General features: G+C 48.0%; 1 protein-coding gene across 6 annotated transcripts in view; it reads left to right on the forward strand.

Moving 5' to 3' along the window:
- NFATC1 (nuclear factor of activated T cells 1) overlaps positions 1 to 27,328 on the forward strand; it is a 114,711-nt gene that overhangs the window by 12,163 nt on the left and 75,220 nt on the right. For all 6 annotated transcript variants that reach the window (XM_030042057.2, XM_030042059.2, XM_030042061.2 and 3 more), the window contains exon 3: positions 7,085 to 7,244. In XM_030042057.2, coding sequence (XP_029897917.1) covers positions 7,085 to 7,244 — 160 coding nt within the window. The remainder of the gene's footprint in view (positions 1 to 7,084; positions 7,245 to 27,328) is intronic.

Raw genomic sequence — 27,328 nt, forward strand, 5'->3', positions numbered from 1 at the left:
AAAAATTGGTTAAGAATTTGTCACAACAGAGCTGGATTTTTTTCCTGTTATGTTACACATCTGTTCTATTTCAAACGCGAGGGCTGGAGGGGTGGGTTCCAACAAACAACTCGGGCTCCAAAATCTACCCGGTCATAATGATTTCGAGATAACCAGATTTGATTACCTCCTCTGTCTCTTCCTGAATACGCGGTACAGTTTTCATCAGAAGCCAGCGTGCCTTGGAAAATCACTGACGCCTTTCCCTCCCTCTCTTGCATTCCCATCGCTTTTGGGGGCAGGAGGGAGCGGGCTCAGGCAGACCGTCGGCCGGGTGCTGTCTCCTTTCCCGGGGTTTTATAGCAGGCATCAGCCTAAAAGGGAAGCTGCTTTTCTGTGTCGTTCCCAAAATTGATGATGGTTTTCATTCGTTGTCATTAAAGCTCAATCCGCTTTAGGCTTTCCGAGTCCCGGAGCAAGGGAATAATGAGAGTATATAATAAGAGTAATAATAATGCCTGCCTTAGCAGAAGCACAGTCTTTCTGCGCCCCGTGCTCGTGAGGACCGGTCCCCAGGCTGCGGGCTCTCCGGAGCGGGTTCGGGCGGACGCATCCCCCTCAAGGGCGATCTGATCCCGCGCGGGACCGGGTGCCGAGGGTCCCGAGACGGGGCGGGGGGGCAGAGCCCGACCCCGCAGCCCGGGCTGAAGCCGCGCGGGGTAACCCGCGTCCGCGGGGGGTTTGTCTGCGGTGTTTCGGTGGCAGCCCAGGGCACCACGCCAGATCTTTGGACGTAGGAAGTGTTTAGAGACCAAGCAGAGTTTTTTTTCAGGGGAAGCTTTGGCGCAAACCCTAAGGTAGCGATGGGAGTCGTACCTTTTGCGGACCAAAATGGGTTACCTGAATGTACCGACCTGCCTCAAAACCCGCTGGAGGTAAATCATTTCGCGGAGAGTCAGGAGATGGTCTTTGTGAAATTCTGCTTCAGGTTTTAGCTCCGAGGTCTTTTTTTATGTCAGTATTTATGCATTGTGCTGTCTCACTCCAATGCAAGAAGTTTCTGTCTGTAGTCCCTCTTCTATAGTTAACGTAGCAAATAGCTTAAAGAGAAGCACTTTACCGGGCAGTTACTGTATGAGCAGTGTTTCTCAAGCCCTTGCTGTCGCAGTTGTCTTCCTTTCTGGGACATTTCTCCATCGCTCCTCAGTGCTGTGTAGTGCAGAACCTCCCACGGGCAAAAATGTCAAAGCCAAAATGGAAGTACAGGACTGGACTTCTGCCCTCGGGTATTGGGGCAATGTTAGTGACCATTTCCAAAACTAAAATCCCATTTTTATTTTTTACCCGCTCATTGACATGTCCCAAATCATCCTGCGTTACAACAAAAAGTACAGGCGCTCATGAAAGTGCCGGATTTCTGAGTATCTTACACATTTTTAATGACTTCCTCTTCAGCTGCTGTATTTGACTAAACACAACCTGAAATTTCCTAGAGACAGTTTCTTACTCATCAAGAAGTAATGCATTGTAGTTATTTCAAGTGTCATCAGTTTAATCCAAGAAGTGTGTTGGCCTGTAACACTTGAGTTTTCATTAAATGTAGTGTTTTTTGGGGGAAGGGGGAAGAGAAATGGTTGGGTTTGTTGGTCAGGCATATGGCGCGTATGAGGTCTACCACACCAAAAGGAGCTTCCAGGAATAGACACCCATTTCCAGGTGGCTTATAAAAGCTCCCTACTGTATTTTCTTGCACAGTTTATTTTTTTTAACCGTTGAAAGCCACATTTTTCTTCAGCTGCAGTCTCTTTTTTCAACCTCAAAAATATACATGTATGTTCTTGACCTCACAGACACGGGGTCATGTAGTTGTACATGCGGAGGCTGTAGTTTGCACCCAGAGAATGTATGGCTGGGTACCTGTCTACCAGTTGCAAAAGCAAATTTGGCTTTTATCTGCATCAGTGGGCTTGTTTATTTTTTGTAGATTTCTTGGATTCGACTTTTGTGACCGTGGCAGTATTAAACTCAAGCATGCAAAAATCGTTCATTGAGGCCCCAAACCATATGATTTCCTTACAAATCGTGATTTTAAAATGTTGCGTATTTTTCCCTCCCTTCTTTTGATTTGTGGACCTTTCAGATGCTCTTGATGGGGTTTTTTTGTTTGGTTTTTTTCTGTTTTTTTAAATATATCTTTTGGTCCAGATCGTGAGGTAGAGGCCAACCTTACTTGGGAGAAGTTGAGTTTCTCAAGAAATTGGGGTTTTCTGAAGGTGGAAAAGGGCACCAGCTATCTTAAGATGAGCTAGTCCCTGGCGCAGCAGCTCCGAATTTGCTGACGGGCGCGTTCATGGCAAACTTGCACGTTTATGGCGAGCGAGAGGAAGTTCCTCAGACAAAGCAAAGGCAGGGCTGTCTGGGCAAGACCCAGGGAAATGGGGACTTGTGGCGGTGACCATCTCCTGGGACTCGTTAGTGTTAATTGCGGGGCGGGGGGAGCGGACGGGGAAGAGCCCGCGATGCCTCTAACCTTTCTCTTTTTCCTGCTATATTCATGCTGGATGGGGATGTTCAGATGCTTCAACAAGTTCGGTTTGCCACCGCGTAGCGGCGGCTTTTGACTACGTTAGGTCGCTGTACCATAAAGCCGAAGACCGCTTGCAAGCCTGTCTCGGTAAACTGATTTTTTTTTTGTTGTTTGTATGTTCGATTTAATCCTCCCCACGCTTTCTCCTGACTGTTTTTCGGTTCATTCAAACGCCCCTGTGAGCGTCTTATTCACGGCCTTCCCTCACCAGCTCGTTTTAGCACGGCGTGATTCTAAATTCAGAACGAGCAGAGATGCGATGCCAGCCGCTCGTTATCTCCCTTCCCACAGCAATAGTTTCTTGTTCTTTCTCTAAGCCATCAAATGCAACATTTCCCATGCAAATCGATCTCTGAATGTGAAATTTGAGAACAGTAGCGTTAAGCGTTATCTGGGAGGATGATGACGACTCGTGTTTTCAGTCTTCAGCGTGAGGAATTCCAGCGCGCCGCATGCACTCCACGGAGGAGCTCCTTGCTCCGCGTGCCAGCAAAACACAGCCAAGTCTGGGGTGGGACGCAGCATCTATTTTAACAGCTCACAGCCAGATTGCTCAATTGTCAGACAGGAAATTAAAAAAAAAAAAAAAGAAAAGAAAAAAGAAAGCAAAATCTACCCACGTTAACTCAGGTGAAATATACAGCAGGTATATTTTTCTGACCACAGTCCAGTTGGTGGACATACAGGCATCACCGTTGTTTTCTTAGTCCTCCAAAAAACACACAAGAATCTTTAACAGGCATCCGCTTCGATGTGCGACATGGGTAATAAATAATAAATTGTAACCATATTTGCATTTGGTGCACAGTTGGAGCAGGGGCAAGCTAGCAGCCTGGTAAAAGTTTCAGCAGCGCTGTGGTTTCTCTAGTTTATGGTTTTGTTTCTAAAGGAGCACTCCCTGTTAGAAAAAATCAGTGTAGTGCAGGGCACCCCGTCTCAGCCACGCTCCTTCGAAGTGACTTGCTTGGGCAGCTCTCTGGGGCAGATGACTCCATCCTGTGGTATTTGGCCAACGCGCAGGGTTAGTCCCCGTGCGAGACCGGCAGTTATTCTGACACCTTTTGCACAGCAGCCTAGTTAAGGACAAAAACGTTTGCAAATCTCTTTTTTCGAGGGGCCTTGGGCATCTAGTAGCTTAGAAAGTGTAATGGTAGCTTAATTCCCAAATGCGTAGCAGTTGTGAAGATAGGGCTTAAGCACCTTTGCAAAGTTGAGTCGAAGTTTTTGGCTTTGTTTCCCCCCTGTCTATATTCCAGTGTGCTGCTTAGTATCTTTTTTTTTTTTTTTTTTTTTTTTTGGTAACTTGATAAATCTTTCTGCTAAAGGCAGAAGTCAGCCAGGCTGGATAATCTGTTTTTGATTTAATCATATTGTGTATCTGGTGTATGCAAAATAAATCACTATTCATCTGTTTTGTAATCTGATTTATGTAGGACGGAGTTACATTGAGCGAGTTTTCTACAGCCTAACACCAGGTTTTGTGAACCCGCCTTGAGACAACCATCCCTCATTACAGCATTTAGGACGACTACAGTTAGATTTATTATGGCGTGGAAAGGAATGGGACAGGTTTTCAGTTGGTGGAAAATTCAATCTTGAGGGAAATACACCGATGTAGAAGGAAGACTGCGTGAAGATCTTTTATTTCTCTTCTTGACCCCCGTGGAGGGGTTGTTCTCCCCTCCGCGTGATGCTGGCTAGATGAGGTAGTTTGGGCCTTTTCAAATTGATAAGGTTTATTTGCAGCAACCAGATTTGATTTTACCACTAGACCATTTGCTTGGTGACTTTTTCCTTTAACCACGTTTAGCCGGAGGAAATTAAGTGCATGATGAAGATAACCTAACATAGGAAATAGCTCTGACAGCCCCAGCCTGTGACACTGTTAAATGCATCACTCTGCTTCCTTTATCAGGAAAACTGCCATTAATTGTCAATTTATAATTGGGCAGGTGGTATTTTGGAATTTTGATGATAGATTGTGGGCTAACAGCAAACTGTATTTTTATTTTCAGGTTTTATTTGAGAACATGAATTTTACAACTTAATTATACTGACATTTTCAGGTGCTGATTTGAAAGGGGGTTTGGTGGGTTTTTTCTTTGTTTTTTAAAGAGATGTAATTAGCTATGGAACTATTACTTACTTCCACGTATCTTAAAAAAAAAAAAATCCCTCTTCACTTGAGGGCTACGTGCTGCTGGTCAGAGTTGTCCTTTTTAATTAAGTGTTAAAAATTTCTAATCTGATAGATGTTGTGTCCTCAGAAAAAAAAAAAGATGGATCAAGTGAGAATTTACTTAAAACCAGAAACATCTGTTTAAAAATGTGTGCTGATCATCACCAGGAGAGAGACAGCTGTTTTGCTCTGCTCTTTGTCATCTATCATTAGTCAAATATGGTTCATCCAGAATTTTTTTTTTTTTTTGAGACTTTTTCACACTGAAGTATGTGTACCTAACATGCTAGGCAAAGAATAGTGGCTATATACAATGGCCTGTAATTTTTTGCCATCTCTTCGCTCTTTGTATGAGTGTCTAGTAGCAGAAGAGCTTCTTCTCGCCCCCAAGGTGGGCCCTGGCCATTTTGGGGGAAAGGCTTGCACAGGAGCTCCGAAGACGTAGCGTCCTGCCTCTAGCCAAGGCTGGGGCTCCCGTGCTTGCAGGGGAGGTAGCCAAATTCGGGATTTGTCCCTGTCTTGCCTCTGCGGAGAGTGCCCCGCTGGCTTCTGCTGGATCCAGATGTTCACGGGAGCTGGGAGCCCTCACTCACAGAGGCAACATCTTTATTTTGGGTGAGCTCCCATTTGGGCTCAGCTGGGAGCTGTGTGGCTACTTTCTTCTCTTCCCCCTCTGTTAGTTTTGGGGATGCTCCACGTCCTGAGGGCGGAGCAGCTGGAAGAAAGATAACGCAGGGAAACTTAGCACCATCCGAAGTCCCGTCGGTGTATATGCACACGTGCACTAGCAGACGTGAGTTAAATATGCTGGTGATGAAGGGCCGGATAAGCTCTTTAAAAAAAAGAAAAGGCAAAACAAACCAAAAAAAGCCGGTGCAAGTGGTTAAGGTCTCTGTCGTGCAGTGGGAGACAGCAGGGATGCTTTGGGAGATGTGAGAGCTGCAATGCCCGAGGAGCCGCAAGCGCGCGGGGTTAGCGCGTGGATCGCTGGGACGGTAAAACGGAGTATTCAGTCTCCGGATGGATACGTGCTTGTGATATCCCGTGTGGAAGCTCTTCTGCATCCTTTCCCCCTCTAGCAGCGAGGCGGGCAACCGGTAAACCCCAAGCGGCCACCTCCTCGCCGGCCGGGACGAAGGCTCACTAGCCCTTCAGCTTCCTCGCCCGCATGCTGCGGCGGGACGAGCCCTCTCGCCGTGGCAGGTAGCCCCGGTCCGTGGTGACAACAAAGGGTCGAGGACCGTGATTTTCTTCTTGCTGGTCGTCTTGTCGAGGGTGATGGGAGAGATAATGAAGTTTGATGTAAGAGGGCAGGGTAGCGTGTTGCGGTTGTGCCGTTTAACTACTTGTAAAAGCTTTTGAACGGCACCCGGCGAGGAGAATTCACCCAAGGAAGGACTATACGCTAGACACAAAATTAGTGTTTTCATCGTGAAGCTTTTTGCTTCGATTTTAAGATCAATACATTTGTCTCAGGCCTACTGTTTCTACAGTGCTTGTTTGTTTCTTTTTCATTCTTTTCAACCCAAAGCGTCAACTTGGCATTTCTTACAGCCAAGCTCTCTTGACTATTTTCAGTGTGGTTTTACACTGGAAGTGGGTTTCTAAGAATGACGTTTCCCCACCATCGCATGCTGTCGGGCCTGTTTGCTTGCATGATGGTAATGAGTCTTTAATATTTTAGTTAATTGCAGAGTTAATACAGGGCCGGAAGAATGAGCTGGATTTTCTTTGGGCTTGCGCGTCATCGTTAGTAGGATTTGTAAGCGAGTTCTGACTTCAGAGCTTGCTCCCTTGCAGTGCATGAACCAGAAAGGGATGGGCTTCGCTTTGAGGCTCTCTGACGTGTTTTGTGTTGGGAAGGAAGCCGGGAAAGGGCTTTTTTTCTTCTTCCCACTCCCTGTAAACTGAGTAGATTTGTTGAAATCCATTAGATTCATTAAATGCAGAACTCCTCCGGAGCTGGTTTGGCATTCACTTTCACAGCAGAAATCCTTTTCCTTCAATTCCTCTGCGTCTTTCTGCCTACCTTTCTCCTTTTGGTTCAAGAATCAATATATTAAGATATTTGTAAGCTGTGTCTTAACATTTTTCCATTTTGTTTACAAATTGGATAGCATCTGGACCATCAGATATGCTCGACCCATAAATCTTCATAAAATAACCATTACCTTTTGAATTACTTATGTCACAGTGTTATCCATATTGATGAAATTTAAATGTAAGATGGTGAAGGATGAACTGCGAAACACGGTCTCTAAAGTAATAGTGCTGGATGCTTGTGGTTTGTGATAGTGTACTTGATGTTAATTTTTAATACATTTTCCTTTCCATTATAGCCCATCCCTGCCAGCCCTTGATTGGCAGCTGCCATCTCACTCAGGACCTTATGAACTGCGTATTGAAGTGCAGCCGAAATCCCACCACCGAGCTCATTACGAGACGGAAGGCAGTCGAGGGGCTGTGAAGGCATCTGCGGGGGGCCACCCTATTGTGCAGGTACCAAAACGTGTAACGAGCAGCACAGGTTGTTTATCTGGGCGCTCCGTGGTGAGCACCCTTTCCTCTCCAAAACTGAAAAGTGACGGGAGATTCTCCCTGTCCTCAAGGATTACTGTGGGTCAGCACGCCTTAGAGCGTATTTTAAACTGGACGGACCAAGCCTTTGTTAAAAACAAGGCAAGAGCATCCACTTGCTCTTAGCAACGTGAATACGGCGCAAGCGGTTGCTGCTCTGTCCGTGTCCGACTTAGCAAGTGTTCAGCTGGCAGGCGGTGACCGTGGACCTATCTGTGCAGTCAGATTCCAGACATGCAGTTTATACTGAAATCAGCTGGGGACGTGCCTCAGTACATTTAGTCCTTAACTTGTGGTTGGATCTAATCAGAGCCGTGAACACATGTTGGAGGGCAGAGCTGTAGCAGTAATGTGGAAGTATGTTGCTGGTTTGGATGCTGCAGTGAATGCTGAGCAAAGCGAGGCTTTTTGAGTTTCTTCTGTTTAGTTCCTTAAACCCTTCCAGCCGCTCTGGAAAGCATCTGAGGTCTGAATCTAGTTTCATGAATTCTACCGAACTCTTCAGTTACTGTACATAAAGCATTTAATTCAATAACGCTGTAAACTGACCCTTAATTCATTTATATGACTAGCCTCATTCATTTTTAAAGGACTTTTCTCAGGAGTGGGAAGAACCAGATTTAGCAGTTTAAAACGAAAAAAGAAAAAGTAGCGGGAGAGAGCCAACTGTGCCTGTCCCTCCTCAGCTGCTTCTTTCCCACCCAGCAGTTAAACTTCCAGCGGCTTCTGTCGGGGCTGTGACCCCCTGCGCGGCAGAGCCCAGTTTTTATCGCCACCGGGGTGCCGTGGGACCCACGGGTGTCAGGGCACTGGCTGCGGGAGGGAGGCAGGCACCGCGGCCGCGCTCGCGCGGTTTGGGTTTACGCCACGGCCCTTCGTGTAGGAGCAGCGGCTTGTCGGAAGACCGGGCGGCTCGAGATGATGTACAGACCACACGTGCAGGGCTCGCGCGCGTTTGTTTATTTGCCGTAAAGCCCCGCTAGCGAACACGTCGTTCGAAGGAACGACGCGAGCCCGAGACGACGCTGGGCAGGGAATGCCGCTGCGGAATTAGCATGCTGCTGCGGCAGCTGAAAAAGGAAAGTGAGGGGAGTTGTCAGCAGCAAACGCAGTTCGCTCTTTAGCTCTGCCAAAACTCATCAGTGACATGGGATTATGGAAGTCATCTGCTGAAAGACGAAAGGTTTTAGCAGAACATTTGTGAGTGATACTGAAGAGGGCTTTGTGGCAGACACGCTTGATGACAATTAATACCTACTCTGTTTGTGGCCTGATGCGAGGAAATGTAAATGGGGAGGCATCGATTCGCAGCGGCCAGCCTGGCGTTTAAAGTTTCCTACGTGCTTTTTGGAAAGACTGAATGTGATGCCAACATTTAATTGGACTAAATGCGTCCAGACATTTCCCCTCTCATCCCCTGTCCCGGTCTGTTGGGAGTGAACGTGCCGCTTCCAAACACAAACAAGTGTCAGAAAAGAGGAGAGGAGAGGAAACTGCGGAAGGGCATGAAGGGAGAGGGGAGGAAGCAGCCAGTCCTAACCCTGTCAATTGGCTCTACCGGTTTAATAAGGATTAATGTATTTTTCAGTCCTTTTATTACAACCCGAACATCCTTTTCTCCAAAAAGAACAGAAACATAAAGAGGGCCAGAGAAAGCTTCTCCATGCTGACATTGCCATCCCGGCCAGAGTTACCTCTTTGAGGAAAGACTTGAAGGCTTCTGACTTAGACCAGGGTTGGATGGATGGATGAAAAGTACTTCCAAAAAGAAAGAAAGTACTTATAAATACATTTTATAAGAGAAATAGTAAGTACTTACAAATAAAGAAATATTTTAAAAACAAAAGTACTTATAAATAAATGAAAGGAGGAGGAGGAAATCTGCGAAGTAACTTCTGATAAATCAGTGACTGACAAAAGCTGTAAAACGCATCTCTGAATCAGCGTATTTCCAGATACTGCAGGTGTTTTGAGTTAGGTTTGATTCAGTCCACTGTGTTATACAGAAAGGAGCCCAAGCTTCAAAGTTCACACCCAGATGTAAGCGCAAACAGTATCTGAGTGTCTTCAGGTGAGAGATTTTGAATCAAGCTTTTCCCTCTAATATTTCCCAGAGTTTTCAGTTGTGTTGACTCAGGGAAACCCCTCATAAAACTGCTCTGACCTCTTGCACTACCCTTTTGTGGGCATCCCGCTTCCCAATCCAGGAGATTTTCTCCTGCTTCCCAATCCAGGAGATTTTCTCATGCTAATACCTCCACATATCTGCAGGGCACGCTAAGGCAGAGGAGAAAGTAAATCCAAAAAGCATCCACTGCGCATGGCACGGTTCCCCAGCAAAATTGCCGGGAGGTTGCTTTCTCCGCAGCCGGAGCGTGTTTATCTTTTTTTTCCAGGCAACATTAGCTTCCTCGCTGATGCTCCATCTCTTCTTGTAGGAGGTGGAAGGTCTGAGAATCAAAGGTTTCTGAGACGAGCATGCTGGACGAGGAGGGCGGTGGTGTAGGAGGGCAGGAGTCTCTCATGGGTGTGATATGAAGTCCAGGGTTGGAAACCAAATTTTTCCTCGGCTCTAGTGGCTCCTCCAGGCTGGTGACTTTTCTCTGGAGCTGGAGGGGACCACATGTAAAGCTGAAGAGCTTTGCGCGGGGACCGGCCAGCGTGCTGGATGCCCGCCAGCGTATGAGATTCCTCTCCTCTCCCAAACCTGAGCCTGGGAAAAGGCAGGCAGTGCTGAGCACGGCAGGCTGCCAGCGGGGTTTATGCTGACCCGTGGAAGGGGCGAGCCTGGTGGGTGCTGGCGGCTGCCCGCGGCGGCAGGGTCTTGCCCCGACCCGGTGCTGGAAGGTGCCACTCGCTCCTTATCATCTCTCCATCACCTGCGTGGGGCTTGCTCACTGGAGGCTCCTGCGGGCTGTCTCCCAGGCGTATTTCGTGCCAGCAGGATTTCCTATGGATTTCCTTCTGTGGGATGGCTGCACCCTCCCTTCTGCGCTTAGGAACAATACGGTTTTGAGTGCTTCAAGTTGCACCGGGCTAATGAGCCTGGTAACGCAATATTCCTCTCTCTCGCATTTCGCCTTTGCCTGTTGGGGTGTTTGGCTGCCGTGGCAGCCCCGAGCTATCGCTGTTCTCGATTGCTAAACGTTTTGAGAGTGGGATGAGCCGGCGCACCTAAGCAAGCTGAAAATGCTGCAGAAGGTTGGCAAGCGAGGGGTGCCGGGGAGTGGTGCCGGTGAGCTCACGGCTGGCACCGGCTTTTCCCCCTTGGCTCAGGGAAGTATTTTGCAAGTTGTCGTCGCCTTCGGTGATTTCAGAGCGGGGTGCTCCCCCCTCTGAGTCAGAACGGGGCCGGTGCCGCAGCTGGCATCGTGCGTTAGGAAGCCGCACGCCGTGCCAGGTGAGGGTGAAACCTGGGACCACTTTGGGGAGCGAAATCACGCCCGTGAGCACCCTGCTGGCACCTCCGCTTTTGCAGGAGTTCACGACTCGGGTGAGGATTTCTCTGAATGAAGCAAGATGAAGTGAATAGGGACTTTAGGAAACCCACAGAGTTAGCTAGCTCCAGCCATATTTTAAGTGAGGTGAACTTAATTCAAGGGGTTTACATCCAGAACATCTTAAAAACGTCCTCCATTTGGACCTATCTCCCTTTCTTCCTTTTGAGAGTGGTGGTGAGGAGTTGCACAAGATGGGGGTTACATTCCAGCCAGCGATGGCTCTGTTTCAGCTGCAGGTAAGTAATCTGGCAGATAAAAGTTTGGGCGCCCTGGGAAGGGATGGCACCAGATTATATATATATATATATATATGGTCTATAGATATTCTAATTAATAACTCATCTTTGGAATAAGTCAAGCACTTTGGCTGCCTGCGATGGAATTTTTACAAGCAGGGTGCGGTGTATCTGTGAGATAAAATCCAACTACTCAAGAATGTTTAATTAAAGTGTGTGATGTACTCCCATAGAAGACTGGACCAAACGGTGAAAGAAAATATTCACATGCACAGAATAGCCTAGTAAGCACTTTCAAAAGTCATGACTATTATTCAGTTTTTTGACACAAAATATGCCAGGAATTTTCTTCAACATCACTCTTGACGTGAGGTAGATAAATCGGTTAGGAAAAGGGAAGAAAAGGAGTTGGAGGGCTTTTCCTTTTTTATCTAGGTAACCGGTACTAGCCAGAATTTGTTTTCCTCTTGGAAAATTAAGTTAATATTGACGATACAGTGAATGCTGCCTTGCTTTTCACTGTATCGCTTTGCAGTGAGCTGATGGAGGTTGTGTATGGCTTGGGCGCTCCAACACAGAATTTCACCTGAGCCTGTGAAGAGATGAATAGTCTGAACTCCCTCATTTTACAGGCAAAACACAATGATTTGTCTGCTGATTTACATAGTCACAATGTTGTCCGTGCCAGGAGACTTGCTCACAGGAGTTGGCTGTGTCGCTTCTCGACAAGATCTCAAGTAGGCACTTTGGGTCTGATTTTCAAAGGCCTTGAGGCATATGTTGGGATTTTTAAATCCCCTTATGAGTAACAAGTGTCAAACTCTTCTCTAAAGCAATTGCTGCCTCGGTATTTTTGTACATCACCATAATTAGGCACCAAGACACCTCTGAGGTATTTGTGCACCCCAGTAACACGCAGAGCGTGTTAGCGTTTGCTTCACATGGATCAGTTGGTTTTGTTGCTTTTGGATAACGAGCTCAGGTAGTCTGGGTCCAGGTGCTGGCCACCACAGGTATCTGTCGGAGTCCTTTCATCTTCCCGATCGAAGAGCTATGAATACTTTTTCCAAACCCCTCGGGGAACAGAAAGCCTTGTCGATCAAACCGCTGTAACTTCAGGGGGCAGCAGGCGGTCCAGGGAGCTGCAAATGCATTCAGGTTGGGGCTTGGTGTTTGAACATCAGAGTCTCGGACAGCGCTTCTCACGCACCCGGCTTCACAAATAGTTAGCGGCGTGAGGTAATAGGGTTGTGCAGTTACACAGAAGGCAAGATGGGAAGAAAAGAGGCATGAAGGGCTAAAGGAAAAGACTGGAAAGAGGTGTTCACCATTGATGACAGGAGGGAGATGAAGGGGTAAGGAAGCTGAGAGGAAGGCTCTTCCAGACAGAGCGGGGCAGGTCCTTCGCAGCAGCGCTCTGATGCTGCGCGGCAAGCATGAGCCCACGGTTAATTTTCAAGTACATAGTATGGGACTTCTCATACACCTGCAGCGCGTGCGTAAGTGCTTTTCTTGGTCGGGGTCCCCCAGTGCTGCGAGTTTGTTTTAAACAACACGGCTGCCACCATTGCTGGGTGAGTCAGGAGAACTGGAAGGAAAACAGTCCCTGGTGGGTCCAGCTCATGGCCATCTGACACCTGACCAAGAGGAGTGGATGTGGAAAAAATGGTGTTAGCCGCTTTCCCCTTCCCTCTCTGGGTCTGTCAGGGCAGAGAAGAGGGCATATTCTCGTTAGTAAGCAGTGATTCAACTTGTCATGCGACGGTGGACTTCCTCTCTGTGCTGCTCTTAAATTCTTTTTAGAAGACAGCGTCACCCTTTTATCCAGGTGGAAATATAATCCTTTCTTATGGTGAGGATATAAAGACATTGGCAAGCACCTGTTAGCCAGGTTGCAATTAATAGCACAAAGCCACGCAACCATACAACAAACCAGACAGGGAGCCTACATTTTATAGCCTTGTTTTAGACAGCCGGTACTTCTTAAGAATAAATCTAAGCTGAATGGCTTTCTCACTTCTTGCATCTGTATAGTTAAAGCTAACCTCAAACTAGCAGACAGATAATCAAAACTGAAAAGTAGAATGATTTGGCAGGTGTTTTAAGGCTGCTATTGCTTCTATAAATCCAACAAATGGAAGAAAGCCCATTGAAAGCTTTTTATCACGGTTTTTCATCGTTAGAAGATCATATTTTGGGAATGGGGGAGTTTCTCTTTTTTTGGTATTTCAGATAAGTTGGTCCCACAGGGTAGGTCCACAACCGCAGCCGTATAAGTAGCTTACGGCCTCCCTGAGAAGGGCCAAGTCCAGAAGGGAGCCGTTCTGGAAAGTGTGCTGCTGTCAGCCGGTGAAGATTTCATGACCCTGAGAATACAGCTTCAGCTCTGATTTACGAGCAGTCCTGGGGACAGGCCTCTGCTGTTCGGTGCAAGAGCACTTTGCAAAAGAAAAACGAAATTTCCACCAGCCAGCGCTCGGGGGATGCGCTCTGCTCTCCTTTAAAAATGATCCCTCGCCCACGCTCGGCCTGACAGACACCACTGTACGCATCCTGGCTGTTAGGATGCCGAGATATTCAATCTGGCTTTCCAGCCCGGAGGATTTAGCCCAACATCCTGGGTTTGTCTTCAGTTTGGACTCGCTGGCTGCCGGCAAAGCAGAAGTTAGTGGTGGCCTTGAGGGAGGAGGGGATGGAAAGCGTTCCCGTTCCTCCGCCGTTGCTGTCTCCATTCCCTCGGGAAAGGGGATGACGATATCAGCTCCTGGCTTTCCTCTCCCTTGGCCTCTCCCTGTTTCTCTTCTGCCTCGTCCTTAGTGACAAGGGAGTTGGTGGCATTGCTCTCTCTGCGTGGGGTATCTTCTAGCTGTCTGCCGGTGGTGGTTGATAAGGCAAAGACCTTCTAGGTTAGACCTGGGAAGGCAGCAGAGGAATCATCGTTATCTCCACCGCTGCTCACGGAGCCATCCTTTCTGCGTCCCTTGTCGGGCTGGTTTTGGCGACCAGCAGCGCGCGCACCCCGAGTGTCTAGAAACAATGGGACCGAAGTCTCTGCAAGACCAAGAAAGACGGAACATAAATGTAGTAGGCTTTCTTTTACTCTTCATTTACTTTGTCCTCAGGTCTCACGCTGCATCCTTTCAGTCGGTGAATTGTTTGCAGTGTGGACAGAGTTTTTCCTGCACATCGCCTGAAAGGGCGATTCATCATTATTTTGGAAGCGTACCTCAAAAACGTGTATCACGGCTCTCCAGGGAGTAATCAGGACTCATCCTTGACTGTTTGAGTGCTATGCTTTCTTTTGTCCTTTCCACCCCTTTTGCCCCCTGCTTAATACTGCATCACTCCTGCTAAAAGTCGCAGACGCCACGTCTCTCTGTCTCCAGATTTTCTTTCTAGAAGTTGCCGTTCCCCTTTACCACAAGCGGCCAGGTCTCAAGCAAGATAAGAAAAATCCCCCTTGCTTTGTTTTTTCTACATAACTAAATAAAGTGCAAGTGTGTCTGTGGGCCTGGGGAGTATATGTCAGTGGGTGGTGTTCAGTGAAGATGGAAACAAAAAAATTAATATAATCAGGAGTTGAAATAGGTGATTTCTTTGCAGCGGTGTGTTAGGAAAATACCTGCACGAGCTGCAGCAGCCCTGCAAAGGCGTTTGTGGTGCTGCTAGTGAGGCTGCTGCAAATGTGCTTACAGAGCTAAACGTTCCCAGTTCCTTCCTTTTTGCTCTCTGTAAAGATCTGCTAGAGCTCAGGAGCCCATAGTGTGATCTGTTTGCTTTTGTATTTCTTTTTTTAAAAAGTATTAGAAAGAAATGGTTAGGCTTAAGTGATACAAGAAGAGAAAAACAACAGTCAGTGAGATTCCTGAGGGTTTTGGCACATTTGAAAGCTTAAAAAATGGTCGTAATGTAAAAACAAAAATTGGCAATTGCTTAATTCATGCTCTAATAGATCTTTGTCTTTTGGGAACATTATTCGAATGCCTGAGCTATTCATGTTAAAAAATGGCCCCTGCATCTGCATGGTGATTGCTCTCTCACAAGGATAATTGGTGGCGGTGGCAGTGGGGTTTTTTTCCCAGTAAATTTGTGGGGAGCACCTAGAAGTGATGAGAGGCACAGAATCAGAAGGCTGCAGTTTTGCAGACCTCTCTGAGCTTCAGCAGCTCTTCTTCTGCCCTCCCAGCAGTCGAGAAGGAGCTGCAGATGCTTCTGGTTAGCCAAAAGAGGCTACCAGTATTGCTACAAATGGGTACCTGCTTTTCTAAAGAAAAATACAACATGGGTAGACCTTTTGCTTGCCTCAAATTACCAGACTTCAGCTGCAAAAAAAAACCCGACACCAAACCACATTCAAAGCAGCTCCTGAAGTCAATCAGCTTAGCCTGTTTAATTCAAGCGCATGCTTAGGAGTTTGCTGACCCTTAGTTTAGCTGTTTTTGAGAAAATAAGAGGTAAGATGCTGAGGACTGGGTTTAAAATGGCTTTACAGGGAGGCTCAGATGATACGTGAGGCTGTGGTCTGGGTGTGAACCACGGTTGTTACTTGACTTAGTTTTGGTTGCAGTTGAGAAGACCTACACCAAAGTTACCAATCAGCAAATCTGCTCCAGACTTGTCAGATTATTGCACGTTGACATGTGCCCAAAAGCTGAAATGAAACACGGTTGAAATTAAAATGCAGCTTTACCAAAAGCCAGATGCTTCATTATGAGCTGAGCTAACCTACCTGCCAAATACTGCTAACCTGCATGAGGCAGGTGATTAATTTTTTACAAGTCTGCTTTGGCAACTAGACATCTGTCCTCTATTCCTAAAAGTAATATCTCAGGGCAAACGATTTTTTTTTTTTCTTTTGGTACTCCAAATTACATAAAACATATATATATCATGAAAATTATATTGTGTGCATTCTGTATGAAGATACACTGGGGGCCAGTATTTCAGATCACTTTCACACCAATGTAACTCCATTGGAATAATTTCTGGTTTTATACTTTCTAATTTTTATGTGTAAGAAGAGTAAAAAAATCACATCCGTAACATACCTTGTAATCTGGAATGTCAGTATATGTGGTTATAATATAGATTTTCCATTTTAATCAGTCATTGTTCCAACTAACAGGCTGAATCAGTGGAAAATATGGTGTCAAATTACTCAGTTGCTCTCTCGAAGTACGTTGCAGCTTTCATTATGAGCAGGGGTTTATCATTTCTTTCCTTGTGAAGAATAGCTCAAGATCTTCTTTGATGCGTGCCGTGAAACGGAGATGATCCATTTCAGCATCTGCTATATACATACACATAAGTAAAATAAGTTGCATGCTGTCAGTGCAGGGAAATCAAATAAACTTTCTCCTCCCTCCACATGTTTAAGAAATAATTTAGCAGGAGTTGCATATTTTCACTGAAACAGTTGAAACACGCTAGTGATCAATTTACTTGCACATGGTAAAAATAATACAGGTTGCAGACAGATTTGTAATACAGTTTTTAAACACCTGTTTTTAATGTTTCAGTACCCAATAAAGCGGAGGAACTCCTGCTTTTGGTTTGCATGCAGACATTATGTACATTAGGATTTAAAAGTCTACTGCCTCGGTTTCAAATGCAGCCCTGTTCAGAGCAGTAAACAACACTTGCAGGCGCAGCGTGGGTACGTTTTGGGGAGTTCCTCGGCACTTCAGTTGCAGACGCTGAAGTCCCCCTCGATGAGTTTGGCTCTTCGGGGCGCTGATGACACGGTGTTACTACCGAACGTGAATCCTGGCGAAAACCCATCGTCCTCACCAGGAAGGGAGCTCCTCCCTTGCCACTCGCAATCCTATTCCTGTAAAAACATTGCTGGTCCAGTTCTGTGTAATGTAAGGGAAAAAATGTAAAAGAGATCGAGCAAAGTGATCTTTCTGTTACAGTGCAACAGAGCACTTAAGTACATCCTTAAATTTTCATAAAGTGGGTGTAAATGTTGAACAAGTGCTTAAGTCTTCTACCAAGCAAGGATACATTGATCAACTGGCAATTAATCGTGTCACTTATTGCCGCTCAGGTTACTCAGCTGCAAAATCTGGATTAAGACACTTTCACTGCCTTGCACGGGTGGGTGTTACAAGAGATTGGGTGTCACGTGTGAGCATGTGGAGCTGCCAACTGCCCGAAAATAGCATGAGAAAGGGGAGCAAGTTGCAGGATCTCTGCTCGGTTCTTGCAGACCTCTTTGCTACTTCTCAGGAGATCCATTAAGTTTTCTCTCTTAAAAATCTGGTGCGCTTTGGGCATCGGTTGCAGGTTCCCCGTGTGTTGCTCCTTCCTTCTGATGGTCTTCAGGTGAATGCTGTTAACTGGAACCTCCTTTTCCTCTGCCTTCAGCCCCTTTGGTTTTGGGATCCTTTAGGATGATTGCATCTTCTTCTTGTTCTGCCACCGTTATGCCTGCCCACATCTAATGGGCGTGAAGTCCCTGTGTCTCTGAAGCTTTTACTGGGTGTGTTGGTAGCAAGTCAGGCATAATGATGCCAGAGCCAAGCTTCCCATCACCGTCCAAAATCTCCTCATTACTTTCCTTTGTCTTTGGGCAAACTGCACCTCACTTGATGTCATTTCAGTCTGTAATTTAGACCGGTCGCCGAAGTCTGCTATATTTAGCCGATTCCTGTCCCTGTGCCTGCATCAAAATAGCAGCATCGGCGTACCACGCGTGTTCCGCGCAGGACACGGGTGCCCATATTCGCCGTACGCAGTAAGCCGCGCGTTCCCATCCCCTCGGCTCTCTGCCCGTGAAAGGACAGTGGCTCGTGTTCGGGAAGCCCGCAGCGTATCGTGGCTGTGCAAACAGATAAATAGCTCGAAGGGAGCGGGTCGGGAGAGAGATCGCGTTTCGTTGCTGCCGAGCTGCTCGGAGCCGAGCCACGCGTGAAGCTCGGGCGCAGCGGGTCAGTCCCGAGTTTTCATCCCACCTCTTCGGTCTTCTTCACCTGAGGCCGCCGCTTGGTTTAGCGCCGCAAGGAGAGAGAGACCCGAGCCCGAGCCGGTCGCGACGTGTCGGGATCGAGGAGCTCGAGCGGGGCTTTGCGCGGCGTCGCCCGCGCTCGCCCGAGGGCCGGGGCCACCAGCGCCGTGGCCCTCCCGCCGGCGCAGCGCGGGGCGGAGGAGGGACGCGAGCGCCCGTTTCGGAGGGGACCGACCGTTGCCGAAAGCGAGCGCCGGCGAGCGGGTCGGCGCGCACCGGCGGGGCGCTGGATGCGACCGTGGGGCGAGGGGACGGGGCGCCGCGCGGGTGCTGCCGGCGGCGGGCCTGGCACAGCGGGCAGCGCCGGGGGCCCCCGCCGCCAACCCTCCCCTTCGTTCCCTGCGGATCTTGGCCTGGCACGTTGTTGTTATGATCGCTATGGAAATAATTTCAATGTGTTTCGTAGTTCTGAGATGCTGCGCCTTGCGTTGTTTGGCTGGAAAGCTGCTTGACTGGTTTTGGAGGGTGGCTGTACATGCATAAACACTGGCTGATTTTTTTCGGGGTGGAAAGTAGGAGATTCGCAGCATGGTTTTAATTAGAATCGCTCATTTAGTCCTTCACTGCAGCGTGTTCTTTAGTTGAAAGATAATTTAATTTTCTTTGTTTTGGAAGATTTTCGTGCTTGTCTGTGTGAAATGTCTTTATTTACTGTGCCTCATTGTGCTTTGTGCTTAGCTTTGATTGTGAGGAGAGTCAAAACCAAAAACTTCCCTGGGCTGTATTATTTTCCACCTGCTGTGGCTTTTAATACGGTCTCACTGCTACATGTGTACTAAGTGCCTGCATTTCTAGGAGAAAAACACCAGAGAAAATTGGCAAAGCATGCAGGGTTAGATTTAGCCTTAAAACTCTCATTGACTTGAAGAGGAATAGCACGTCTGAAAGTTGAGAAGTGCTGAAGAAGTGTAACTGGTACGGGTCAGTTTGGTTTTTCGTCTTGGAGAAGTCCACAGAAGGTAACACTTGTTGAAAAAAAGGCGAAAATCAAAAAAATCTTGCTGCGCTTTGCAGAACTCTGTATTAAGATTTTGTAACACCTCCTGTGCTACGGAGAGTACTTGGTCTGGTGGAAACACAAGGCAGCAGATGTATTTAGTGCTTGTCATCTCAGAATAAAAAAACGCTACATAAAATATGTAAACCTCTCCCCATATATGCAGGAATTCATAAAATGGCTTGGCATGTGCAGCTTTTAAAAAAAAAAAATAGAGGTGGCATTTATTCATCAATAATCCTTAATAATCCTGCAATAATTTTCCAAATGGCTTTCAAAGTAATTTTCAACCACTTCTCTTGTGATGATGTTGTTTTCATTATGTGGGCCTTATGTGTCGTAGCTCTTATTCTGCAGTAATACAATATTCCTCAATATAGACTCAAACATTGTTACTGAATATAGGTTATAGAGTATTATTGACTACAAAATGGCAGACAGTTACAGAATTTTACACGAACTCCACCCATAGCTGCAAACATGAGCTGCCAGGGACAAACAAATTTAGACCACAACTTGCAGACACATGTGCTAGCATCTAGGTACACAAGTAATCTCAAGCACATGTCCTGAACACATCAAAGCCTCATTTTCTAATCCCTCCCGGTTGTGAGGAAAACCTTAAAATATGTGAACTGACATAGCCCCACTGCTGGCTGCAAGAGCCCTAGTTGAAATGGAGGCAGGTCGGAGAGGTTTTGCAAAGAGCAAGACGATGCAGGGGCAATGCTAGCGCTGGGCTACGGCTCTGCAGTTTTCCTAGTGTAAACGAAGCCCCTGAAACTCTCAGCCCAAATAGATTTTGCAGGAGTAGTTGCTCTAATCACAGGGCAGCGTTAACCTAGAAGCCTGGCCGTAATAGCAGATGTTTTTAGGAAAATCGTCTGATGAGTAAAAGCATTCTTCTGTTGCTCCAGTCTCAAGGAAAATAACGTAAATAAAGAAAAATATGATGAAATTTGGCCTTTAGCCTCCTGTATCTCCAATTATTAGAGAATTCTCTTTTCCTTTTTTGTATTAGAAGGGTATGTAATACATGTTTGAATTCAAGGTAAAAATGAACATTAGCGGGAATAGCGCTCGGGGTTGTATTTTTATTATGATTTTAACACGCACTCCAGTTTTGAAACAACAGCAACAGCAAGGCTACCCAAAATGTACCTGACGCTGCTCCAGAATTCCCCGTGTGCTCCAGAGCTGAGGTCGGGAGCGCTGCTGGGACCGGGGAGCGGGGGGGTTTGCTGCGGTCTTCGCAGGCGAATGCGTTGCTCCTCGCTGCGTCTCTCCTCTGAGGGAGGGAGGGCTTATTAGTCCGCGACCACCCGCTGCCCGCCCTGCGTTACGGCTGACTCTTAGGTCCGGGGTACATCAGCCCCCCCCCCCCCCCCAAAATCAGGGTGGAGAAGCCGAAGCGCTGACGTTAAGCTGTGGTGGAGCTGACTTTGACCTTTCCCTCCGGGATTGCGAAGGGCTGCACCGTCCCACCGTTCGGGTTGATGGGCTCGTACCCCCGCGGTGAAAAGCTGCGGGCGACCGCCCGACACGCGTGAGGGCGAGGGGCGAAGCCTCGTGCCCGTGGCGCGGGGGTCTCCTCGCGGCAGCCCTGCTCCGCGTCTGCTCGGGCGAAGCGCGGTGCGCCGGACTTGAGGCGCTGCCCTGGGTTCGCGGGACACGCGTGCTTTGAAGCGCATCCCGGGCGGGTTGCAGGGGCAGCTCTGCGCTTTGGGTTTATTTGGCTAACCGTAGATGTCTGCAACTGAGCTAATTGCCTTAGTTTCCCTCTGTAATCAGGGGAAGGCTTGTCGGTGTGGAGCTTAGGGAGCTATTAATTTTACTCTGGTGAAGCAGCTCAGGTAAGTCACACCTGCAGAGTGCATGTCTCGTTTTGCTGGCTGTGAAGGCGGCCAAGGTGACTAGACCCTGTTGTTTTCCAGCCCGTATGTGTTAAAGGTAGGTGGCGTGAATCACCCGGCTTTTCCCTGTTTCTTTTTGACCTGATGCGTCTTGTATAATTATGTGTAACCGGGCCCAGCACGCTTTAAGCTCTTACCGGTTCGCCAGGACCGCGGTTTGTTTCTTAGGTTGGATACCCAAGTAGGGCTTGAGCGCGGTGGGGAGGAGCGGTGCCTTTTAAGACTTTGGCGTTCCTATCTCTGGCTTGGGTCTTGGCCCGTGCCAGAGCCTGGTGTTTGAAGTCAACAGGTCGGTATAGATGCTGCCTTGCTTTGGGTGTAAAAAACACAGATCCTGGTCACCAGTACGCATCGTACCTCCCTTCGAAGGAGAAAGCGTTACCCTCAGCGTCCTCCTCAAATCCCGGTCGTGCACTGACACCCTGCTACACCGACTGCAGCGAGGTGTCATCCATTTGCAGCAGCGGATAAGCAACTCTGTAAAGCTTTTATTGGCAAGTTCTGCCATTAATATTTGCAACATCTCATTTGGCTGTCTTACTAGCTTTAAACGGGGTTGTGGTATTAGCTTGTCAGTATTTGGATGAAATTCTAGTGCAACAGCTGTTGCTAAATAATGTTACTCAACATGACAATATTTAGAACCATCGATTGAAAATAGTCCATATATGTTGAGAAAGCTTATTTAAGAGTCTTTCATGCTGATTTTGTATACTTGCTGTTGGAGATCACAGGCCTTTCAGTTCATTTTAGCCCTTGTGGCCTGTTGGGCAGAGCTGCTCATGTTATGCTTGTTGGTCAGAGTCTGGTCTGTTGCATCCATTTTTTTTGGGGGGTAAAACAAGTGAGAGCAACCAACGGCATCATCGTTGCTCTCAAACAACTCACAGTGTGGAATCCAGTCTCTCTGGATTTTTCACAGTTTAATCAGACTGTCTTGGAGGTCAAAACCTTGAAGCCAAGCTATAGGATATACCTGACCTATTTTTATTCCTGCATTAAGATGCTTTCCGTGGAAGGCATGCTCTCAGATAAAACTGCAGCGTAATCGGAGCTGTAGGACCAGGTGGATCAAAGGTGGCTCGTGGAAGGAGAGTAGGACCAGAAGTGTGTAGTGACCTGGCAAAACACACTGCCCTTTTCTGCTCTGAGACAGGAGTCACAAATAGCATGCTTATGAATCTCGTGCATGTGATGACAGCACTTTTTGGGGGTTGAAACAACGGAAGCGGAACCTGTCTTGAGGAACGTACACGTGCAGACAGCACTTTTCTGACTCCGAAGAGCAAGGGGGTTGCATTACTCTGCTTTATTCCCCGAGGAATGTGGGTGTAAATCGCACGAGGATTGGAAACAGAGGGCTGGGAAGCGCTGCATTTTCTGTGGTGAAGAAGGGGTTACCCTGCCACATGGCACAGTTACTGGCTTTTATTTTATAAGAAGGCTGAAGCACAAATTGATTAAACATAGAGCAGGCTGGAAATATGTAAAAACTTGTTATGAAATTTTCTCTGCTCTAATCAAGTCATGTATCTGTGATGAAGCAAAAACTATCTGGCAGAGCTGGAGACAGGAACTCGATCACCCTATGCCCAGCTCGCTGCTCCTTCAGCCACAAAGCCATCCTTGCTCTGTGCTTTTATAAAATGCCTTGCAATGCTTTCCTTCTTTTAATTCACTTCTACATTAAAAAAAAAAAACCCCAAAAAAAACCGGACAGAGGTACTGTGGAGTTTGGAAGCTATCGGTATTCATGTGACTTGCAGAAGAAGCGAGGAGGTTTATTTCAGACCTTCAGACAGCCTCCCTTCCCACTCCCTCCTATCCCCAAACACAGAAAGCAGTCAGGGCTTGAGTCATGGACTGTCTGATTATAATAAGTCCCACTTGGGACATACAGCTATATAGCGTGCTAGTGCACTACGTGCTTTGTCTGCCTCTATCATTGAGTTTTCAGTTCCTGCTCTGCGCTGTGGCCTTTGACTCCGATGGCTAATTAAATAGAAAGATGTCTTACATAAGAATTTTTTTGTCTTTTTAAAGGAGTTCTTGGCAAATCAGAGAAATTAAGAATTGGAAGCGTATTTATAGTAATTTTCATGGCAACAGAACAGTAAGTCCAGTATTCATATTATGAATATGGCTCAGTATTTATAGCTCTCCAAATATTTACAGAGATAAAGCCTTTAAACATAGCCCCAGCTTTCTGTCTTCAGCAGCAGTTTAAATAAATGTCATTTGGATAGGAGTTAAAATTTAGGGGGAAAGCAACCATTTCTGGTCTAATACTGTCTCACTGGTGTCTGTGAACCCTAGAGCTATTTTTCCTGGAACTGTGTTGCCCGTGTCCCGTGGGAGCCAGTGTTCATCTCGATGTGCAGGAAAAGCACCTCAAAAGCATGGACCCTTAAGCAGAGAACCCCGGGGGGTAGCTGTGGGCACCCCGAATTTGCAGGGGTGGGAATTCAAAGTTACTGCCAGCGAGCCACCGAGCGATACCGCGGCGTTCGGGGCGCGGGGGGTTGTCCCGGGTCGGGAGAAGCGGCCGACGGCTATCGGCAGCGGCACGGTGCCGTGGCTGGGATGGGCGCCGGCGAGGGCGTCGCGCCCGTCCCGCTTGTGCCGCGGGACGCCGGGCCAGCCCGCGCTCTCGCCCGCAAACGGGAGCTCGCTGGATTGCGAGCGATGCGTCAGCGGCATGACAAAAGGCAGCTTCGCGAGTATAAGCTTGCCCGGGGTATCTGCCTAAGAATACGTAATAAATTCCTGTCGCCGGTGCTCCTGTGATTTTGGGGTTTTTTTGGTTTTATTTTTTTAACTCTTACGTGGCCACGGGTGCGACTGTCCAAACGGAAAGCTGTGAAGGACGCCGGGGGCCAACGTTTGGGTGGAAGCCGCGTAGACGGAGCGGCTGGGTAGGTTCAGGGAGGGCACTATTGCCTCGGACTTCCCCCCCGCCCCAGACCCGGATTTTTAATCCGCGGTTTCCAGAGCCCTTCGCTCTCGTTGTCAGCGTGCGTTTACCTAATTGCGGTTTGAGAGCCGCCCCGCTTCGGCTTTGTATTGCTAAGGATCCCACGCAGACGCCCGCGGGCCGCGAGGGCGGGGAGCCCCAGAAGGCCGCACGTGGCGGCCATGCTGCAGGGCAAGCTGGCTGAGGGGAAGGTTGTCCTCCCGCCTGAGGGCCGGCGGCAGAGCCCCTCCGGGAAGCACGGGGCCGTTCACGAAGAGGAAAGCTCCTCATCGAAGCGGAGTGCCTGGCGTGGGGGCCGCCTCCGTCCGTCCGCGGGGGGAGCGACTCTCCCCGGCCCTGTCCGACGAGGAGGTTTTGGAAGCTCCCATGGCTGCCCTCGTAGAGACGGGCCGGGGTGCGGAGAGGGCTGGCTGCCCCCGGTCGCCTGGAAGCGGGGCTGGGGAGCGTGATGAGGGGACAAGGATTTGGGGAAGGACATCTCTTTGGTCTCCTGGTAGAAGATGGCGTGACAGCAGTAACGATTGCCCGCTGTCCCTGTGAATAAGGTGCCCAGGACCTACAAATTTCGTTCTGTTAGTAACTCCTTTCCTGATGGGCATCCATCCTTCTTGTGAGTCTAACAGTTGCAGGAGTGTGACTTGGGTTGGTTTCTAGGTACGTGTATTTTTGAGGAGTAAAATCCTTCCTAGAAATAGGGAGCAGAGTCTTGCGGCTGTTTAGACAAGGAGGTTTCATGGCTGTGCTGAGAGCCAGCAGCCACGAAGGCTGTTTTTCCCTGGATAGAGACCGAAATTACTTGTGAGCCAGTGACTGAGTGTGCAGCATCTCTATTGCATTAAGATTAATAATTCCTCACAGCGTATTTGCAGCTGGAAGTTTTATATAGATCTTTATTCATCATGATGTGAACAGCTGCTCTTTTGCTGCACTGTTGAATTAAAGTCCAAGTGGCAGCGCTAGAAAGTGCCACATAAAACACACTCCTGCTGTTTTCCATTCAGTCTTTCTCCTGTCCAGCTCTCACCCGCTGCCCAGGCTTAGCCCTTTGCAGGAGCAAGCCATCTTATTTTTATCTGTGGACCAGCTCTGACTACATTTGGATCTTAAAACAGAGTTTGAGTGAATCCAAGGAAAATCAGTTTTAGAAAGGAAAAATAAATCTTGAAAGTAGCAGAAAAAACTGTAGGAATTCCTGTTACATTTTTATTTGAAGTAAGTGAAGGGCTAAGGGGTAGTGGCATGTATGTTAAGTCACACAGGGCATAAATGATACACTTTGTTTGGTTAACTGTGTCGGATAAAATTCAGCAGAAGCTATCACAGCCAGAGGGTCACCTCAGCTCCTAAGGAGGTGTTTTATTTTCTTTTTTTTTCTTCTGAAGTCTGTCTGCTCTGCTGTTTTGAATGAGACGTTCCTCTTTTTTTGGCTTGTGCTCTCGCCAGAGAACAGAGTATACAGGAGCATCCGAGTGGCCCAAGTTTAGCACCTCTATTTTGAATCCACACTGACAAGTGGTCTGGAGCTGAGCTTTGCACCTCATCCAAAAACTGGCACCCGCTATTGCATGCCCGGTTGCTGGCAAAGGGAAGAGGTACCTGGTCAGGATGATGTGCCTCTCTCCGTCCTAGGCACACTGTGGGCTGCAGCAGCCCGCATCCTTCTGGGCCAGAGACCTAAAAAACACGAAGGGCGCACGGGTGGTACGGCAGTGCCTGAAACACGTACGCCTGCAGAGCGTGATGCTGAAGGCGGAGAGAAACAGCCGGAAAGAGGCAGGGACGCCGCGAGAGCCCGCAGCGAGGCGAGCGCCGCGGTGGTTTGTTGGTGCCGAATCGGCCCTGCCAGGGCTGGTCCTCGCCCCGCGGGGTCCTGCGTCTCTCAGCGGGGGGCTGCCGGCCCTTGCCTGGAGCTTTTGAGCACAGAGTACAGCCGCCTGCTGGTTCCCTGCCGTTGCCTTGGGGTGCCCGGTGCACCCCCTGATCTACAGGAGGGATGCCCGGCTGCCTTCTTGAGCAGAGAAGTCTGGGGTGGTTTGAGTCCTGCTTGGTCAATAAGCCATCTCCCATGGGTGGGTTGAGATGAGATGGAAGGAAGAAGTTCTTCGCTGTGAGGGTGGTGAGGCGCTGGCACAGGTTGCCCAGAGAGGTTGTGGATGCCCCATCCCTGGCAGTGTTCAAGGCCAGGTTGGATGGGGCTTGGAGCGACCTGGGCTGGTGGAAGGTGTCCCTGCCCATGGCGGGGGGTTGGAACTGGATGATCTTTCAGGTCCCTTCCAACCCAAACCATTCTATGATTCTATGGCACTTGGTGTTAAGCCCTTTGGTTTTGGAGAGAAGGCTGAGTGGAGAGTCTCTACAATCCCCTGCCTCGGGGCACCTGAGGTGTGTTTTTTCTTCAAGCCTCCCCTAGCAAAGGAATTCGGAGCCAAAACGGGGCGGAATAGGTGGGGGGAATTTTGCGATGAGGAGGGCAGTCTTGTCATGTCTTTTTTTTTTTTTCCCCAGAGCCGTAGGTTGCTGGCTCCCTGAGCCTTCAGCAGCAGGTCCCCGGGCGTTTTCAGCCCAGGGGCAGGGAGGCAGGGCGGTTCAGTGGCTGCCCAGGCGAAGGTCGGGCGGGATCTCTGCAGTGCACACCAGAATAGATGCCCGGGTCTCCTGACCTCGCCCTCGGTGCCTTCGCTGCACATGACAGTCATTGCCCGCAAGACCAACTTTTCCCTCTTCCCGTTGAAACCCATGATGCAACGGCTTACGTCTTCCAGTGCTCCTACAGGGTAGCTAAAAGTAAATTCTTTTTCTTAAAAATCAAATTGATGACCCTCTTTTTATGCATGCTTGGTGCTCACAGCTAAAATCAATACCCAAAATATTTGTGCACTTTCTTTGTCGTTTAAACAGTCTGACCTTCAATTTGGTTTTAAAAAATCGGGACACTGAGCGCTCCCTGATGTTATTTTTTTGAGGCTGTATATTAGGTACACTTTTAAAACATGGCAATTTGTTTCATTTTATCATTCATCATGTGCAGTTACTGTAACAAAAAAAAGGCCTACTGCTTGAGAAAGTTAGCAATAAAGCTATTTGGTGTGCAGCTCGCAAAGCTCTGGCTTAAAGAGACAAGTAGCAATTACTCTAAAAATTTTACTATTTTATAGATTTTATCCTGTTTGACCTTTTTGAAAACATTGGAATGATGTTCCAAAACATTGATTGGAAAAAAAAGGGGAAGATGCCCCCTTTCCCCAGACTGGCTGTTTAGTCTCACTAATGATTCTCTCCAGACTGACTCAGGGTATTCCTTGAACAGTTCTAGAAATGAAAGTGGGACAGACAGATGTGTAAGACATTGCTGGTAAGCTCTGCAGTACCTGCTGCAA

This window comes from Aquila chrysaetos, chromosome 18 (genome assembly GCF_900496995.4).
Source record: "Aquila chrysaetos chrysaetos chromosome 18, bAquChr1.4, whole genome shotgun sequence".
Taxonomy (NCBI): domain Eukaryota; kingdom Metazoa; phylum Chordata; class Aves; order Accipitriformes; family Accipitridae; genus Aquila; species Aquila chrysaetos.